This window comes from Python bivittatus, unplaced genomic scaffold (genome assembly GCF_059951505.1).
Source record: "Python bivittatus isolate LINGU-HERP-01145 unplaced genomic scaffold, Pbiv_v1 ctg000350_np1212, whole genome shotgun sequence".
NCBI lineage: Eukaryota > Metazoa > Chordata > Lepidosauria > Squamata > Pythonidae > Python > Python bivittatus.
In genome coordinates, this window is record NW_028277074.1 from 7,248,456 (window position 1) to 7,268,389 (window position 19,934).

Below are 19,934 nucleotides of genomic sequence, written 5' to 3' on the forward strand. Positions count from 1 at the left end.
TTCCTTTCATGTAAGGCTCTAATCTGTGTTAGATGATCCTAAGCATTGTTTTGCAAGCATGTGAAATTAAGCATATTGTATGATAATTTGTTAAATCTCCTTTCTGATAGCTGCCGTGTCGTTCTCCAGATTTGCTAGCATAGCTTGATTAGAACTTTTACTTTTCTTCTTCTGTTGCTAACCATATTTCTGTGAGTAATACATCAATTCCTGTAGCCTTCCAACTTGAGAAGGACCACAGTGCTGATTTACCTTCATATTCTAGTACTAGAGGTTCTTGTAATTAGGGAATATCTACTAATATATCTCGGATATCAACATCTCTACTGTATAGTATTTCTCTTTCCATCTTAAATAAAGATAGACTTTCTTTGAATCAGTTACTATATGTCCATTGTTGGCTTTCCAATTTGAGGTTGCAACATCCTTCTGAGTTCAGAGATCTTTTGAAAATCTTCACTTCTTTTTTCATGTCTGTTTCTATCTTCAATGTCTTTACAGATGTCATTATAATACTGCTTCTTGACTCTTCTAACAGTTCTCTGAAAAAGTTCTTTCCTAAAACCTTGGCTTTCTTAGCTTTAGCTTCTCTTGGCAATTTCCAGAGTTTGTTCTGACTTCTAGTTTGCTTTCTTCTGTTGCTTGCCTTTGCCTATTTTCATATTCATCCTCAACAATTTCTTTGATTTCAGTTCAAGACCTCAAAGCTATTCCTGATTTTCTCTTTGAAAATGGTGGATATATATACAAGATCATATTTTGAAAACTGGTTAAAGTTTAACTTAAAGTTAACTTGGAATTTGCAAATGGACAGTTTGTGATCTGTTCCATGCTTAGCCTCTGACCATGTCTTTGTTGTTATAATTGAATTCTTCAATCTCCTTATGCCAATAATACACACAATTTGATTTCTGAGTACTCTATCTGGTGATGTCCATGTACATAGGTACTAATTTAATTGTTTGAAAACTGTATTAGCAATGAAGAAATCAATGAATTGACAGAGGTTTTCCTGCTTCATTTCTGTTTCCTAGACAATGCTCTTCAACTAGATTTTCCTTATTATTTCAAGATTTGGCATTCCAGTCTTCAACCACAAGTAGCACATACTGCTTGCATGTTCTGTCAATTTAAAGATTGAACTTGACTATGTAATTTATCAACCTCCTCTTTTTCTGAATCACTAGTTGGAGCATAAACTTGGATAATTGTCATTTGATAGTCCATAAAGTCTAATTAATATCAATTGGTCATTGGCTGCATTGTACCCATGTATTGCTTTTGCTCTACCCTTTTTAATTAGGAAAGCAATGTCATTTGTTTTTCATGTTCTGAGTAGCAAAAAAAAAAAAAAAAATCTTCCAACTGAAAGCATCCAATTCCAGTCCATTTCAATTTGCTAATGCCTAAGATATCAATGTGTAGTTGATTCATTTCATCTTTCATTGTGCTGAGCTTTCCCATATTCATGCTTCTTACACTGTCTTTACAGTTTTGGATTTTCTTTTCCTGCATAGCAACATAAGCAACTATACACTTTCAAAGTTTTAATCTAGTTACGAGGGAGGACCTAACCCCCCCCCCAGAATTTATTTATAAAAGATTGTGTATTTTTACATGTTCAAACTTCAGTCGCCTTCAAAGTACTCTCCATTTGATGCAATACACCTATCAAGGCGTTTTTACCACTGCTCAAAACAAGTTTTGAACTCATTGATTCTGATGCCTTTTAGTGCTTCTGCCATTTTTTGTTTCATCTCCTCCACATCGGCAAAATGTTTCCCTTTGAGGACTTTTTTCATCTGATGAAACAAGAAAAAGTCTCATGGGGCAAGATCGGGTGAATAGGGAGGGTGGGGCACAAGGGTCATGCTGTTTTTGGTTAAAAACTGCTGAACACTCAGTGTGGTTTGGGCAGGTGCGTTGTCATGCTGGAAGAACCAGTCACCTGTTTGCCACAACTCGGGATGTTTCTTCCGCAAATCATGATGCAACCTTCTCAAAACTTCCAGATAAAAACTTCGGTTGACCATTTCACCTGGAGGAACAAATTCCAAGTGCACAATCCCTCTCACATCAAAGAAACAATTATCATTGTTTTCACGTTCAACTTCACTTGTGCTTTTTTGGGTCGGGGGGATGCGGTAGTTTTCCATTGGCTGGATTGCTCTTTCGTTTCGGGGTCGTAGGTGTAGCACCAAGATTCATCTCTGGTTATGACTTTCGAAAAAAAATCAGGGTCAGCCTCTAACTGCTCCTTCAAAGCACGGCACGCAGTGAAGCAACTGTCTCTTTGTTCAGGCATGACCAAGCGAGGCATGAATCACCCACCACGAAATAGGCAAAAGCATTGAAAGAGTCTCTAAAAAAAAAACCCTCACTGAAACTGAACACAGCCTCTCACAACAACCCAGCTGGTATGCTGATGCAGATGGGTTCCTAGAACACTCACCTAGCGGGGGAAGCCTGTACTACAAGGGGCCCGCCCTCCAGAAGATAATTCAGGTTATTTTTTAGTCCCCCTTCGTATGTCATAAATACTTTTAGGAGTTCAAAAGATCAACTCTTCCTCAGTAGCATGCGGAATGCCATCAAACATGTGAGGCCCATCATCCAACTGTATATTGCCATTACTTTATCTTGTGGGGTTTTTTTTTTTTTGATAAAGGGATGTTTATGATTACCTTCCCCTACACAGTATGAATTTGTGCCTTTGCCTTTATCACTAAAGTGATTAGCCATCTCTTCCTTTATTGTTGCTTCCCAATTTAGGTGCCTTTTTAGGTGGGCAGCTGGGATGACCTTCATGCTTTGGGTGACCATTCTGGGAGTATAAAGTATACTTTTGGCATACACTCTTGGCATTCTTCTCTCATCTCTTCCAGGAACACACATGTACACCTTTGCCATGATGAAGTAGCACTGCAGGATTTGAGAGGGATATACAGTATATCCATCGGACCTTGTCAAAATGATGACAGCAGCATTGTATCATCGTACTGAAAAGTTCTACCCTTTCATATGTATATGTGATGTCACAATGCACATACAAGACTCAGTACTTGCAGTACCATGCTGCTTTTTTCACTGCCCATCCCCTCCTGCAGATGTCTCTGTATTAAAATAATTTTATTGTTATTAAAAGAACTTAATAACATAATAGAATCTCATTAGCTGAATTTAATGTTTTTATCATTTCCCTGTAGGTTGTGCACTACATACAATTATTTTAATTATGCACAGTTAAGAAAGAGTGATAAAAACTTCTGTAAGCTTATATTCATCAGTATACATTAGTTTAACTTAACAATTTCAACAGATGTCCAATTTATCATATTTCTCAACTTTATTCATTTGAAAATTATTGATCCCAGGAAGTAAAGGTATGAATCATATATTTTTTCAATATGGTATAGTGTTTAAGGCAGTTAGATTAGGGACTGGGGGGACTCACAGTTAATCCAACAATTAGCCATGGAAGCTCGCTGGTGACTTTGGACCAGTGTTTCTCAGTCAAACCTACTTCACTGGGTTTTTGTAGGGAAAAATTAGAGAACGAATGCTATGTATACTAACTTGAAGTCCTGGAGGCTGGATATGCATCTAACACACACACACCTACACCTACATATACTGTATATACATACACATTCACAGACCATATAGTTAACTATGATCTTGGCAGTTGTGACAATGCTTTTTATAGAATTGGCTGTAAGTATTCTGGAGATCACATCATTTCTTTGCACCTATGAACCTATTTGAGTACAAGGGCAACTGGCAAGAGATGGATGAGGATAAGCATCTTCACATGCTTTCTTTTTATCTGTTTCTCACCTTGCCTATTATTAGTTAAATGAGCCCTGTATTTAAGAAACAAAGAAACTTTCTGTTTCTTTCTCTCTTGTGCTTCCTTCTCATTAAGATGAAATTTGGATAGAAGTGTGCTTCATATATTTCTTAATACCTCTAGCTTTTACTACAGATATATTGAATATCTGCTGGTATTGATCGATAGCTGGACTAAACCAATGTTCTGCATCCAAGACAACTGTTATGAATGTTTTTCATTTTCTTTTTTTAAAATAATTTTGTTAAAGTTTACAAATACAAAGATAAAAGACTAATGCAAACTAAGAGAAATATAAAAAGTGAAGAGAAATAAAAGTGTAAAGAGAGAGAAAAAAGAAAAGAAAAAGGAGGAAAAAAAAAGAGAAATATAAAAAATTACTCCCTCCTCCCTCCAGGCAAGTATAAACAACTCAGTAACTTAACACCTTCTCTAGTATTTCAATAATAATAAAAAAGATCTCTTCTTCCCATATCTCATCTATTATCAATAAACAAATTGTAAAAACTCATCTTCTGTCCTATTCAGCAAAAGTTTATTGAGAACTACCAGAAACAATAACATATATATTTTAACCTTAATCAAATAAATCCATTTTGTATTCCAATTATTACTTTCTTTGAGGAATAAAGCAAAAAAACAAAACAAAACAAAAAACCTCTACCCATTTATAAACAAAACTTCAAACCCTCGTCATTCAATCCTGGTCAAGAAGAAATTCCAGTAATAGCTACCAGAAACCACAACATATATATTTTAACCCATATCAAATAAATTCATTTTTTAGTCCTTCTGTTTATTTTTAAAAAGCTTAGTCTTTAATCCAATCAAGTAATATCCCACAAGATGATTTATCATGTTCTCTTTATCTCTTTTCAGGAACAGCTTCAGTAGTTTAACATGAACCTTTTGTAAATCCAAGATAAGGCGGCTATCCAAGTCATTCTTCTGATTATTTCTATGTCCCCTTTAGTTAAAACATCAGGCAGTTTCATCTGTAAATCAATTGTGGCATCTTTTTCTATATCACTATTATAATCTGTCATTTTTAAATCTGTTTTCAAATCCACATCATCTTTTCCACATAACTCTTGTAGTCTGGCATTTTTTAAAAAATCCATTTTCAAATCCAGCCTCAGTCTCTATTTTGTCCAGTAAAATCTGTTCTTTTGTAACCTCTGTTAGATCCAGTTTTATAGTGGCAGACAATCTTGAAAATAATTTCTAAGTCCATTGTTCCCAGGCAGCCTTAATTTCTTCTGTAGTCAGATAATGTTCCATTGTATTAATGGGTCTCTTCTCCCTTAATTATAATCTTTAGTTCTCTCTGGTTCCCTCTAGTCGACCTTCAAAGTCCCCTCTTATCATGTTTGTTTTCCAATCAACAAAACTTTCCCATGAGAGGATTTCTTACAGTTAATTTCAAAATCTTCATATATACCTTTATAAAATTTTAAACAATCCACAGGAAATATTCTTTCATTTCTCTCTGTCCCCTTAACTTTCCAAAATCAACATTCTAGTCTGTTTTGCTGTTTTCCATTTTTTTTCCTTTTTAATCCTTAAATTTACATGAAACTTCTTTCATCCAGAATAGATCTTAGTGTAATGAAATTTGCCCTTCAAAAGGTTCTTAACATCCAAAAGATCAACAACAAGCAATTTCCTAAGAGAGGAAGTGAGCGAACCCAGTGTTTGTTTGAAGACACCAAGACATGGCTTAGTCAGGATGATTTTCCCCTGGCTCCCAGAGCTCTCAAACCCACTGGAGATTGCTATTTTGCGGTCTCTTTGTGGACTAGCCTCTATATGGAGCAAACTTGTGGGTGTTCCTAGTCCTCTCCTTGATCCGGAGTGGGGTTCTGATGGGCTGATCCATTCACTGGCTCCTCTTTCCACTGTGGCTGTCGGCTCTACTCTCGCGGAGCCATCTTCAGTCCACCATTGCTTCCCTGGAAGTCCAAAATTTTGCATTTTCAATGGGATGTTTTGCTATGTACTTACTATTTTTTCAGCACTTTGTTCAGGCACAAGTTCTGACTGACAAGAATTGTTACAAGAACTCTTAATTAATTAATTCAAATCACCGACCAAGTAAGTTCCCATTAACCATTCTTTACCAATATTTGATATACTTTTAACAAAATTAATACAATAAAGTATTTTATCTCCTTAAAATTGGTTCTTAATCAGAAAGCTGTACATATTTTGTTTCTGGACAGGTGGTCTCACTCCTTGCCTGTATAAATTCCCTGAGCATGCTCTAAGTGCCACTTCATGTGCTCTAGGCCACAGCTTTACTTCCATGCATCCATCTCTACTTGGAGCTGATCCTACAACCACTGATTTTAAGCAGGAATTTCGGAAGAAGACCAAGTCACTTGAAGAACCAATAGATATGGATTCCCCAGAAATTAGAGAGCTGGAAAAATTTGCCAATGAGTTCAAGTTGAGAAGAATTAAGTTGGGTATGTGACTCATGCAAGTAAAGAACTGAAATATATTTTGGTTTATTCTAAAGCATTGCATCCAATGATTGAAAATAACAGCAACTATACCTATATAGCGAACTCTGTCTCTTCTTTGCCCTTGGATTTTTTTGTTTGACTCTTTAGGCCTATTTTCTTTTGGCAGGTTATACACAAACAAATGTTGGAGAAGCTCTGGCTGCAGTGCATGGCTCTGAATTCAGCCAGACAACTATTTGCCGGTTTGAAAACTTGCAGTTGAGTTTCAAGAATGCCTGCAAACTAAAATCAATATTAACTAAGTGGTTGGAGGAAGCAGAACAAGTAGGAGGTATCAGACTCTTTTTAAAATTTTGTCAACGCTATTTTTATTCATGTGCGTATTGAGACTGTTCAGCATTCTGAATCTGAAGAGGAAAAGATGGTTCAGAACACACATGGGCACGCATGTAGCACCCTTCAGCAACTTTCTAAACCAAATGCATATTTTCCCAGGATAGTGCTATAGTTGTGTAGTGCAGCAATTTAAGGGAAAGATGCAGCTATTTTAAGGAGTTGCTGACAGGAGCAACAAGAATATCCCATTGTGCTCCAGAGAACCTCTTTCCTTTCAAAACTGAAACACCACACAGTTCTATTGCATTTTTAAAAATACACATGGAACAGTGAAAATATACAAGCAGCATTGTTCTGTTCAGACAATAATTGGCTTATTTCTTAAATGAAGAGCTGGATTATTCTCACAAACCATGTCCCAATCTAGTGCCAATATACCAAGCCTGTAGAAAAATGTCATCTTTCAGCTAAGATGTTGTATGTTTGCATTATACCAAATCTTGTGTTTGTACATAGTTATATATATAGATTGCCTTCACATTGATATAGAGCTTGCATTGTTAATGGGGGGCAGATAAGAGGGCACATGAGTGTAATTCCTCTTGCATCAAACACGTTCACTGAATGTATGGGAAAGGTTCATAAAAACATAATCAGATGACATTTCTGCAATAAGCCTCTGTGTGGCATCGCTGACAGATATAGTAAAGTCCAATCTATAGCTTATAGACAGTAATGTTAAACATGTTCCTGAACTCTATCACCTCAGGGAATTAAAAGCTTCTTTAAGAATAGTGTTTCCACATTCTTAAGAGTGGTTGCAGATAACACTGTTTATTTGCTTGACAACATATGTGAAGGCAAATTGTGAAGCATTTCCTCAGAAGACTATGAATGCGTAAAGCCTAGATTTCCATAACTGTAAGGTTTCAAAATAGGTTGCTGAAATAATGTCAGTAGAGCAAATGTTCCTGGCCAAATATATAAACTTGTTATATGCTCCTGATCTATTCACATGGGTTCTCCTCTTATGTTCATAATACACAAAATAATTCTAAACAATTTAACCTTTATTATACAAGATCATAGCAGCCTGCCAATTGCTGTATAATGTTTGTTATAAGAAAATAGTTTAGTCTGAATTTTAACACTTTATTGCCCTTATCTCTCACTATCACTTATAAGCATGTATTGTTAGTTATTGAACACAACAATTAAATATGGTACAGGTTGCACAAGATGTTTTACAATATTGTCATTAACTACTGCGAGTTAATTATTTTTGTTAATGTTCCACTGTATAGCATTATACAATGAAAAAGTTGGTGTGAATGAACGGAAAAGAAAGCGTAGAACAACCATAAGGTAATAAGCAATGCACCTTTTTTACATGTACTCATGACTGATAGGGATTCTGTCTCCATGATTTATTGTATTGTATTTCCTTGTATTTTGTATATTGTATTGTATTTAATATATTATATTTCCTTATAATGATCTACAACTTGTAGGCAAATATTTGGGCATCCCTGATTAAATCGTATGTTTCAGTGAATTTCTAATTGAACAGATGCTGACACAACTTCTATGTGGTATGAAAATAAACCCCACAAGTTTCTGCAAATTTGAAAAAAGTGAAACAATTGAAGTTGAAAGGAGGTTGGATTTTACAGGAGTACAAGAATCCAAAATATACCTCCAAATCAGTTATGAAGTACTCAATAGGGAAGGAGGGAGGGGCTTGGAACTATCCTAGACCTGAATATTATTAAAAATCTGTGGGGAAATCTCAATCATGCAATACATGTGAAGAAACCTAAGAATATTTCTGACCTAGAAGACTTCCGCAGGGCAGAGTGGGAAAAATTCCAAAGAAAGAATGGAAAGACTCTTAGCTGGTTACAGGAAATGTTTGGAAACTATTATTTCTGCCAAAGGAGGTCTTACAAAGTACTGACTGGCAGGATGTCCTAACTTCTGCACCTACCATATTTTTCTTATTCTGAATCTTTAAACAACTGCACTTAAATATTGGTTCATATTCTTAGAAAAGTATCTTGTTTATACCTTGTAGAGATTTTATCAGCTTCTGTTCACTGAAGGATCTATTAAAACACATATTTTGATCAGGGGTCTCTAAACAACTGAATCTTTTCAACAATCAAAACAACAGCCACAAGTGTTGCTTATACTATATTCTACATCATCATTAATTTTCACAATATCTGTACTGATTGAAAAAAACATATATTATTTACAATTTTATCAGAGGAGGCATACAAAATGGATGCAGTTTACAGAATTCCCTCAAACTCTTCAACATCATTATCATCAATATTTAGCAGAACACTGCTTTCATATCAAAACTGAAGTACAGTGCTGTCCTCTTGTGGTCAGAATTATTGGTTACAGTTATATTATCTTGCCTCTGAAAGTACATTAACTTACATTCTCAGTTAAAACTGAAAAGAACAATAAATGTATTATAGAAAATTTTATAGCATTTATAAGTCAAATCAAGACAATTATAATTAGAGCAGAAAAGAATGGTGATCCTTGTGAAAAACATGGACCAAACTGCTACAAAAGGAAGCAAAAGTATTTGCCCACAGAAATTGAGAGAAAGGCAGAGACATTGTCATTCTCATTTGTTCTTAGTGTTTCCTGGATGACTGGAATTGTTCATATTCATTGTTCCCAGGAAGTTAACTCACTGAAAGTGTCAATAATGACATCAAAGCAAAAGTAGAGGGAAAGAACAACAGCAAAGAATGATGATCTAAATACACACAAGCACCGATTTAGAAGTACTGAGAGAACCATGAGCATTGTCTCCTCAGACTCCTTTAATTCATTATTTTTTCTCCGTAGAGGAAGAGCATAAGGCAAATGAAAGAGATGGCTCTTCTCACTATTGTTACTGAAGTCTGGTAAACAAGCACTGACAATAAGGTCAAGCAGCAGTCAAGGGCAGAGCAGCAGTAGGTCCCTTTGTGGTATGGCTTTCAGCTATGCCCAATAATGCTTATAATTACCATCACTCCTAAGAATCTTCTATAAAATTTGGGCAGTAGTAATATAAGCACAAAATTATCCATCTCTAATGAATCTTTTATTCAATCTTATATTCTAGAATTTTTGTTCTTTGAGGACATTTTCTGGAAAAACTGCCTCAAGTGTTCTGAATTAAGTTTAAATCTGATACCACTCTAAATGACTATGTAGATAAACAGTAAGGGGACCAACAGCAACATAGCATATTAGAGTTGTACCAATTGTGCTTCACTAAAGTAACAGGGGATAATAATGCACAAATTTAATATCCATCTGGCTTATCTGGACTAGACATGTATACCATGTCCATGTTATTACTCAGTAGTGCTGAATGCTGCCTGAGAATATTTTTATAAATATTGAATTCTGACTCAAGTGTGATATAGTAACCATAGTACTTTTGTCGTTGCAAGTGTGCCATTTAAGAGTGTCATAGATCAAAAGGGAGATGTGGTTGGTGATGAAACTGTTTTTCCTAAGGAAATTTTTCAACAAAATATGTTGACCACCTTGCTTTTCTATTAAAGTGTGCTCATTTTTCAGTATCATTTTGAGACCTGCTATATGCCCTTTTCTTTTGCACATGGTTCAACACTCCCTCACTAATCTCTCTTTATGCTACTTTAGGCACTGAATGGGGTGAACATTAAAGTGTACTTCTCCAGAAGTCTTGTTCTAGTCTATCTGCTCTGTACACAGACATGTAAAAATTACATATGATTTCGTGCTTTTTTTTAACACTGAAATACTGATTACATATGAGAAGCCACCCACTGTTTTCACGTAGCATGAAGAAAGCTCTGTTACGGCTTTGATTGCAATGTGATATTTTTCTTTCCAGTATTGCTGCTAAAGAAGCTTTGGAAAGCCATTTTTCAGAACAGAGCAAGCCTTCATCTCAGGAGATCATGAGGATGGCAGAGGGGCTCAATCTGGAAAAGGAAGTGGTGAGAGTTTGGTTCTGCAATCGAAGACAAAGAGAAAAGAGAGTGAAGACAAGTTTACACCAGAACACCTTTAATTCCATTATTAAGGACCATCAAGAATGCCAGTAGAATTCATTCCACAGACAAATGGATTGCTTAACTTTAACTGCATGAAAAACTTTTTGCCCCACCTCACCAACAAAGAAAACAAAATAGCACATTACCTTTATAAATGTATTTAATAATGAAATAATTTTAAAGTTATGCACTTCCATAAGTACCTTTACTTAAAAGAAGGCATTAGAACTGTATGCTTCAAAAATTATTCAGAAGCGCTTCACACCTCTCTGCTATTCATTAAGGTAGCTCCTTTCTCCTCAGGATTCTACACCAGCCTGAAAAAAAGAGGTCCAGCTGCTTAAGAGCCACATCAGCTTTAACATATCAAGGCTTGTGCAACTTCTAAGCCCTTCTTCAAAACAATTTGTGAAGGGTCTATAGCCCTGGAAGACCCGGCAGTCTGTTGCATTATCATTTTAGTGCAGAAAGACGAGATATTTGGAAAGCTCATAGAACATGCATTTTTAAAGATTCCTGGAAACTGTATTTCCTGCTATGAAGACTACTTGGCCATTTTAGTGCCTGCATTTTTAGTTTTTGCAAGGAGTAATTCTTGGTGCTGAAAAGGTAAACATCTCTAACATCCTTTTAAAAAATCAATTAAATATAGAAATCAAATATACCAATAAAAAGCTCTCTGTATTTTTTACAAACGCTTTTTGCAAATTATATATTGGTATTTAAATAGGAGGCATTATGCAGGGTCCTATTTGGAATTTTGAGAACCAGTTGTTGGCACATGGCTACCCTGAGTGTGCATATTTCATTCACAAAATGGCTATCACAGTAGCACGGCCAGTCACAAAACAATCCCACCCTGATCCCTAACCCCAAATCAGGTGGAATCTGTAGCCTGGATGTGGCAAAAGAGAATTCCATAAGCACATCGATACCCATGTTCACTATGTGAGGACTCCAGCATTATAAACAAAACAGGGAACTTCTTTTGCCAAAGGGCTGCATTTCCCAACTTCAGCTAAACTGTATGCAGGGCTCAGGGAAAGAGATGATGGAGTCTGTATGCTGTAGTTGTTTAATCCAATACTCTATTAGCACCATTTATATTAAACTGAATTAGTAAAATAAACAACAACAAAGTCTTTCTCTCTCCTATAAGAATGAGATTTTGAAGGAGAGGTAGAAAAATTGCAGAAATTAAAGAGATTCCCAAAGCAGGAAGTGAGGGATGAGAAAAAAAAATCTGAAATTGAAAGGTTGCTAAGTTAAATTCTGCCTCATACTGGGTGCATTCTTCCTGTCTACTTCTCCTTTTAGATGTTCCCTTCCAGAAATCTGCAATTACAGTATAATTAATTTTCAAAGATAATTTTCAATATTTCAGCTGAGGTAGTATTTTCAATACTTTCCTACCAGATGAATTATTTATCCTAGTAACTAAGTTTATTCTGTTCAGATTATTAGAGATTTTTTTGCAAGCAAAAAGAACCACTTAAGAGATTTTTAAAAATTGGAAATGGGCTAAAAATTATTTTTTTCAAAAATTCATATATTTTTAATTTAACTAACATCAAGGATCCAAATATAGGAAAGTACAGATGAGATGATTAACACAATATATCTTTTTTTTTTTTAAAAAAAGGTCACATCTAGTTCTCACATGCCATACAACACAATTCTGCACATGCCTGCACAGAAGTCCCATTAAGTTTAGGTATTAGCATGTATAAAATCGCAGTCTAAGTTACTGGCTGATAAATGATTTTAGATTTTTTTCAGTAATAACAAATTAAATATATCAAATTTAAGTGGTAATGAGGTCAAAAACCTTTTACTTCATTTTTACAAAATGAAAACTTACCCAACCTAAGCACAGTGACACATACTGAATATTTTTGTAGCTATAAAATCCAATTCCATAAATACTTGAGAGTGAGTTGACCCTATGCATAATCACATAAAATAATTGCTTCCTTTTAAAACTGAATCCTAGACTCTCAATTGCTGCTGACATTCTATTTTCATGTAGTATATGGTCAAATGATACAGCCATAGCAGTTATTTTGTTATGTCATTCACTGGCTCTTCATCCTTTGCACTTACAAGATCATTGCCAATTGTACAATGCAGTTTGAAAAGATACAAAATTTTCTCTTACAACCTGCTGTTCTATTGCTATACAGTTAAAGTGAGTTATTTTTTCTATAGCACATCAAATATGTACTGCTTAACCATATTAGGTGGAATTTAATAAATCCATTAACTTCAGAAAAGCCAGTGTACAACATTCAAGTGGGTGTAAAAATGGATATGGAACATATTATATTGGACAATAAAGTATATTTTGAAAGGTAACACTTGTTTAGTGAAAAATGCTGCACGGTATCATGTACAAATGCTATTTCAGGAAAAAGACTATATTTTTCAGGTGTTACATACTCCACACCAATCATGGAGTTCACATAATTTCAGTGCTAAAGTAAGTTGAGACAATGGCTTAATATTACTTTTCTCACAATTCGAAACTTACTTAAAAGAAACCAAGCACTATATACAAAAAGGCACAGACTTCTCTTCAAGTCAGCTATATTACAGTACAATGAAATTATTCAATATTTTCCCTTCAAACATTTTTGCTAACACAAAATAATTTTAGACCACAGCTCTGCCTCCAGAAGTTTCACTGAGTATCAGTACTCTATCAGAACCTATAATGAAAACATATGTATCATTTTAACATTAGACTGAACTGATTAAATGGTTAAAAGGTGTTTAATGAAAGACTGCCTACATTTTTACTGAAATTTTTATAATCATTCTGCTGAAGATGACAACTGTCCAACTTTCAACTCAGAAAAACACGGTTTCATTTTAAGTCATGTTATTTCTTAAGAAGTGTGTTTACAATTAAAACAGCTGAAATGCCTTTAGAAAGGCTGCCTGAAAAAATTTACTAAGTGTAGAAATCTAAAGACAAATGGAATAGTTGTCAAGCTAAGTACTTTTTGTCCAAAGACTAAACTGAAGAAATCAAAATTTAGAACTTATGTAACAAATGCCCCATCAACAAAAGATCCCAATTTCTTAAAAGGTATACCAATTCTTCATCAGACATATATGTACTGTTCTCTCTCAAATTTAGTTCTTCCAGCTGTCTTTAGAAATTACTGTCACCAATAATGGTTTAGGCAAGATTTGCAATGAAATCTGGTTTTTATTGAAACCTGTACTGGAAGTTTGTGCATATGCCAATGTTGGAGCAACTGCAGAGGCAGGCTTCATATTAGCATAAAGCTAATCTACTCCCAAGGCTTTAAGCTGCCGTTCAATCTCTTCATCTGAAATTGTAGCACTTTTTGATGTAGATGCAGATGGCACGCCTCTTGCAGCTGAAGGAGCCTTCGCCATCTAATAAGAAGAAAAATAATATGGAAAAGTTTAATTTAGGTAACCAAGATAACATCTATCAACTGTAAGCCTATAGCCAAAAAGCTATTACAAAGGAGATTAAAATGAGCAGGGGAAGGACATTTCTTCATACCTTTCCAGATATTTCAATTCCAATTTCATCAAGGACTTGGTTAACAATATCCTGACTTTCTTGTTCTTCATCAGAATCATTGAAGATGTCATCTAGGGTATCGTTGACTTGAAAGAGAAATGAAAACCAATATTTAGTATACTAACTCGACAACTTCAGCACAGTCTTTCACTTTTATGTCATAGAATTTTTAAAGCATAGCACTAATGTCAGGAAATACCTAGTAAATGTTTCAACCAGTCTCACACATTCTCCTAAATGGACAGTGAAAGGTTTCACTTCAATGTGCTGCATAAATCTTTCCCAGAATGTTGTCATTCTTTCCCAAGCCATTTCCTCACTATTGCCACTTGTACTTTTTGTTTTTGCTTGTTTGAATCATAATTTTTAAAAGTGAATAAAATTAAATTATTCACCCATATTAAATTAAGGACACTCATGAGTTTAATAACTTCAATCAAAATTAGTTTGGAATCCATGCATCAGTTATATGACAGGCCTCACATAGAACTAAGAAAAAGGTTTAGCATAATATGGAAAAAAAATAGCTTACTCATTTCTTCTGTCATTTCCATTTTCATGTTTTCTTTCTGGAAGTTCTGCATAGTTTGCAGGGTCTTCTGTGGATCCATTTTTTTATTGACAGCTAGCATTGTCTACCAGTATACAGAAAGGTTGTTTTATATTCAAAAGACACTCTAGTCAAATACTATATAAAGATCATACCACCATTACAATTTTATGATGTTTAAAAGAAGAAAAATTTTATCTTGGTTGAAATCCAAGTTTCAACATCATAAAGGGTTGTTAGCAAGTAAGCTAGTTGTTAGCAACAAACTAGATATCAATAATAGCCATTTCTAATTTTGATCTGGCTTGGTCGAACAAGTTAGAATTACAGATTCACAGATTTAGAATAGGCTATTTAGAGCAGGAAGTCCAATCTTTACTCAGTGGGCAAATTCAGACTAAAATATCCCCAACAAATATCTACCCAAGCCTCTTACCCATGCTACCTCCTTAAGTAACTGGTTTTCTGCTCTTACTGACAGGAAGTTTCCCTAGCATTCAGTTGGAATCTGCTGCCCTGAATGTATGACTATCATTCCATATCCTAGTGGGATGTTTGAGAACAGGTCATGGCCTTTTTCCTTGTGACATCACTTCAGGCATATAAGAATGTTAGCATATTCTCATACAATCACCCTTTTTCATGGGAAAAAACACACCTTTCCTTCATTCTCTTTTTTTAAACAGGGTTTTGTTTCCAGATCCTAACTATTTTCATTGGCCTCCTCTAAGCATGGCCAAGTTTGTCAGAATCATTTTTAAAGTATTGTGCTTTAATCAATGCTGCAGTGTAGCATTACCTGATCAAATCTTAGATTCATAAACTGTTTCCTTCCTGTATTCTTTCTGGGACAGAGGTTTTCACTTTGATTGTAATTAACTGCAGTTTAGTATTATATCCAAACACTTAATTATGGTTATTGAAATGAGTCAGCTTCAAACAATGGCTGACAGTTGGCTTGTTTCATTTGAATATGTGTAAGAGTAACTATGATTTGTTCAGGAGCCAGAAAGTGGCAAGTCCAAGAATCACTTATAGCTAACCCACAATTAACTATTATATATTGAGACATTGTGGGATAAGTAAAACTATGAAAATCAGGTGAAACCTTAACCATATATTTATAATATACAGTTCTTACAATTTTTTAATTTATTTTTATTTTTTTATTATTTAATGGAACAGCAAGGAATCAGGAAAGTTTTAGATTTTTAGTTAGTTGCCAACTTTGAAATTGCCTTATACTGATTATTAGGTCATTGTTTCTGTACCATTTAATTCTAATCAAGAAATGCTCTAGATCAGCAGTTTCCAACTGCTGTGCCATGGCACATTTGTGTGCTGTGAAAGGTCCACTGGTATGCTGCATCAGCAAGCCAAATAAATGATAGGAAGTGGTGTGCAGCCGTGCAGCCAGAATCCCACTTCTGTGACATCACTGGGGTGACTGCCTCCATTTCTTCTCCCAAGTCCCAGCAACCTGTGACGTCATGGAACTTCCGGTTTTGTTACCTGGAAGCCGTGCCTATTACATGTGTGAGATGAAAAAGGTTGAAAACCACTGCTCTAGATTTTCAGGCAGTGGTTTTCCCTAACTATCTGACTCTGAGCACTTGGGTAAGTGAGGCTTAATTGCCTACCTTTGCTGTTGTTGACATTGCTCCTGCCATCTTCATCTGGGAATTCATCAGTTTTGTCTGAGTTGACATGGATGTAACTTTTGAGCTAACAGCATAAGTTCGAGTTTTCTGTTTTCTCAACTGCACAAGCTGTTTTGCTAGAACTTTACAGGCTTCTTTGTTTCCTGTTTTAGCCATTTTCTTTATTTCCAATTCCTATTTATTGAAAAGAAAGCTGATTTTAGTTTTTTTTTTAATTTTGCCATTAATATTATAATAAATAGCCACAGACACATAACCAGTAATTGATTAATTTCTATTTGAACATCTTTAGGTAAAAGGAGAAAATGCTGTTTTACAAATTAAAATCTATAAAATATTGATATTACAATGAAATGCTTTTTTTTCCACAATACATTTGAGTTTCTTACCGTGAATGATGAACTACAGTTATCTGATTTACTTACCAGTTGCTTTTCTTGTCTCTCCAAAGCTGCTCGATCTCTTCCTATAGCCCTCTGTGTACCTCTTAATTCCTTATTTTGTTCTTTAATTATATCTAAAACATAAAACATTTACAGTTAATTACATAGATATGAAAAACATGAATAAGACACAGATTTTCCAACAGTGAAAGAGAGTATCCTTAGCTGGGTTGCTCCTACTTGTTCCAGAATGTGAACATTTTTTCTTGAGGTCCCTAGAAAGGGAAAGAGACCAACTTCCCACCCAATTTCTGGTCCTATTTGCTCTGGAATGAAAGTCACCACAAAAACTGTTCTGCCTCTCCCTTTTAAATTTTAATTTGCTGCTACATTTATGCTCACTGATCTCTAAAGGTTCAAATAGCCGTGTATTCTTTCTGACATATCAAGAGAAAATTCAGTTGGGTGGGGGGTCACCATTATTAAAACTTTGTCTTGTGATCAATTGCTATCTTCTGTCTTCTGCCTATCAGATAAATAGAAGCAGTAATCCAAATAAGGTTTTCCAGGGGAGATAAAAGACATTCATGTTGTCCAATGTTCACATTTGTTAGATAGGAGCACATGTATATTCCCATCATAGTATTACTGGTGATATTAAGGTAGGTATATTTCTACCTAATGCAATTTATTTAAAATATGCATAGTCTATCCCAATAAGCAAGGATTTTGGGTGGGATACAGACAAAAAGGGAAAGAAAAAAATACAGCATACAATTATTCAAAACCCCAGTAAACAATAAAAAACCTCACAGGCACCGAATAACTTAAACTACCCTAAAGACCAAACAACTGCTGAAATGGCACTGCTTTGATTAGTTTGTGAAATAGCACTGGGACCAGCTAGACCTCTGTGGGGGAAAGTATTCAATAGAATGGGGGCCACTACTGTTGACTATTCCATACCTCATGTACCTTACAAAGTGCTACATGGACTCTTTTCATGACCAGATTGGATGGGTAGATTTGACCTGGCATAGTATTGCCCGTTATATCCTAGCACTGCACCATAAAGGACTTTAAAAGTAATGACCCACAGTCTAACTTGAGTCTGGAGGCCTACTGGCAACCAATGTAGCAATTTCAAAATCACTTTTATTCTAGCTTGAGAGGGTTGTCCCATCAGGAGTCTGGCTGCCACATTTTGTACCAGCTGCAGCTTCCAGTTGCCTGCAATAACGGTCCTGAGTATTACAGTAGTGCAACTGAGTGCTGATCAAGGCATGAGTTACTGTTGCCAGAAAACAAGTTCTGATGTTCTATAATCCTTGACATACACTTTTATCAGTATAGATATCTTTTAAAGAAAGTGAACATATAATTAAAATTAATTTTAAAATTACATACATATCATTTTGGATTCAGAGGAAGGGAGAGGGTTCCACTCAGTCTATCCCAGGATGCCCTTTTTTTAAAAAAATTGAATTATATATGTATACTGCAGGAAAAAAAGTAAATGCAATTCAATCAACTATCTGGCTACTCATTTTATTCTGTTGTTGCTCAAGGACAATTACATGTACAAATAATAATAACCTCACTGAAATATTATCTGTATTCACCTTAATTGTCATTATTAGTCTAATTTCTGTAAATAAATAATTCTATCACCAGAATATTCAGACTATAAGTCACAGACAGATTAAACAGTGATTTAGGTAAGAACAGTATTTTGGCAACTAACTTTAGAATGGTACATACAGTCCACCTTCCTTTTCTTAAGCTGCAGGGATTGAGGCTTCTCAATTTTTACACAGTGTACAGTCAGGTCCAGAAATATTGGGACATCGACACAATTCTAACATCTTTGGCTCTATACACCACCACAATGGATTTGGAATGAAACAAACACAATGTGTGTTAACTGCAGACTGTCAGCTTTAATTTGAGGGTATGTACATCCAACTCAGGTGAACGGTGTAGGAATTACAACAGTTTGCACATGTGCCTCCCACTTGTTAAGGGACCAAAAGTAATGGGACAATTGGCTTCTCAGCTGTTCCATGGCCAGGTGTGTGATATCCCCTCAGTACCCCAATTACAATGTGCAGATAAAAGGCCCAGAGTTCAGTTCAAGTGTGCTATTTGCATTTGGAATCTGTTGCTGTCAACTCTCAAGATGAGATCCAAAGAGCTGTCACTATCAGTGAAGCAAGCCATCATTAGGCTGAAGAAACAAAACAAACCCATCAGAGAGATAGCAAGAACATTAGGCGTGGCCAAAACAACTGTTTGGAACATTCTCAAAAAGAAGGAACGCACCAGTGAGCTCAGCAACACCAAAAGACCCGGGAGACAACGGAAAACAACTGTGGTGGATGACCGAAGAATTCGTTCCCTGGTGAAGAAAGCACCCTTCACAACAGTTGGCCAGATCAAGAACACTCTCCAGGAGGTAGGTGTATGTGTGTCAAAGTCAACAATCAAAAGAAGACTTCACCAGAGTGAATACAGAGGGTTCACCACAAGATGTAAACCATTGGTGAGCCTCAAAAACAGGAAGGCCAGATTAGAGTTTGCCAAACGACATCTAAAAAGCCTTCACAGTTCTGGAACAACATCCTATGGACAGATGAGACCAAGATCAACTTGTACCAGAGTGATGGGAAGAGAAGAGTATGGAGAAGTAAAGGAACTGCTCATGATCCTAAGCATACCACCTCATCAGTGAAGCATGGTGGTGGTAGTGTCATGGCGTGGGCATGTATGGCTGCCAATGGAACTGGTTCTCTTGTATTTATTGATGATGTGACTGCTGACAAAAGCAGCAGGATGAATTCTGCAGTGTTTTGGGCAATATTATCTGCTCACATTCAGCCAAATGCTGCAGAACTCATTGGACGGTGCTTCACAGTACAGATGGACAATGACCCAAAGCATACTGCAAAAGCAACCAAAGAGTTTTTGAAGGGTCAGAAGTGGAATGTTATGCAATGGCCAAGTCAATCACCTGACCTGAATCCCATTGAGCATGCATTTCTCTTGTTGAAGACGAAACTGAAGGGA

The 19,934-nt window shown here is 35.7% G+C and overlaps 2 protein-coding genes across 3 annotated transcripts in view; one reads left to right on the forward strand and one right to left on the reverse strand.

The window, feature by feature from the left end:
* The window catches only part of POU1F1 (POU class 1 homeobox 1), a 24,326-nt gene extending 13,540 nt beyond the window's left edge, over positions 1-10,786 (forward strand). The window contains exons 4-7 of the mRNA XM_007439729.4: positions 6,073-6,318; positions 6,485-6,649; positions 7,959-8,019; positions 10,550-10,786. Coding sequence (XP_007439791.1) covers positions 6,073-6,318; positions 6,485-6,649; positions 7,959-8,019; positions 10,550-10,763 — 686 coding nt within the window. The 3' untranslated portion in view covers positions 10,764-10,786. The remainder of the gene's footprint in view (positions 1-6,072; positions 6,319-6,484; positions 6,650-7,958; positions 8,020-10,549) is intronic.
* The window catches only part of CHMP2B (charged multivesicular body protein 2B), a 24,615-nt gene continuing 9,257 nt past the window's right edge, over positions 4,577-19,934 (reverse strand). Inside the window, exons 2-7 of one of the 2 annotated variants that reach the window (XR_015796760.1) lie at positions 16,911-17,002; positions 16,465-16,659; positions 14,807-14,909; positions 14,254-14,360; positions 10,483-14,120; positions 4,577-5,802 (exon numbers count right to left, since the gene is read on the reverse strand). Coding sequence is in view for 1 of the 2 variants with exons in the window: in XM_007439727.4 (XP_007439789.1) it covers positions 14,007-14,120; positions 14,254-14,360; positions 14,807-14,909; positions 16,465-16,659; positions 16,911-17,002 (611 nt within the window). In the remaining variant the exon portion in view is untranslated. Of the gene's footprint in view, positions 14,121-14,253; positions 14,361-14,806; positions 14,910-16,464; positions 16,660-16,910; positions 17,003-19,934 lie in introns of both variants that reach the window. The other variant, XM_007439727.4, reaches the window with a different exon arrangement.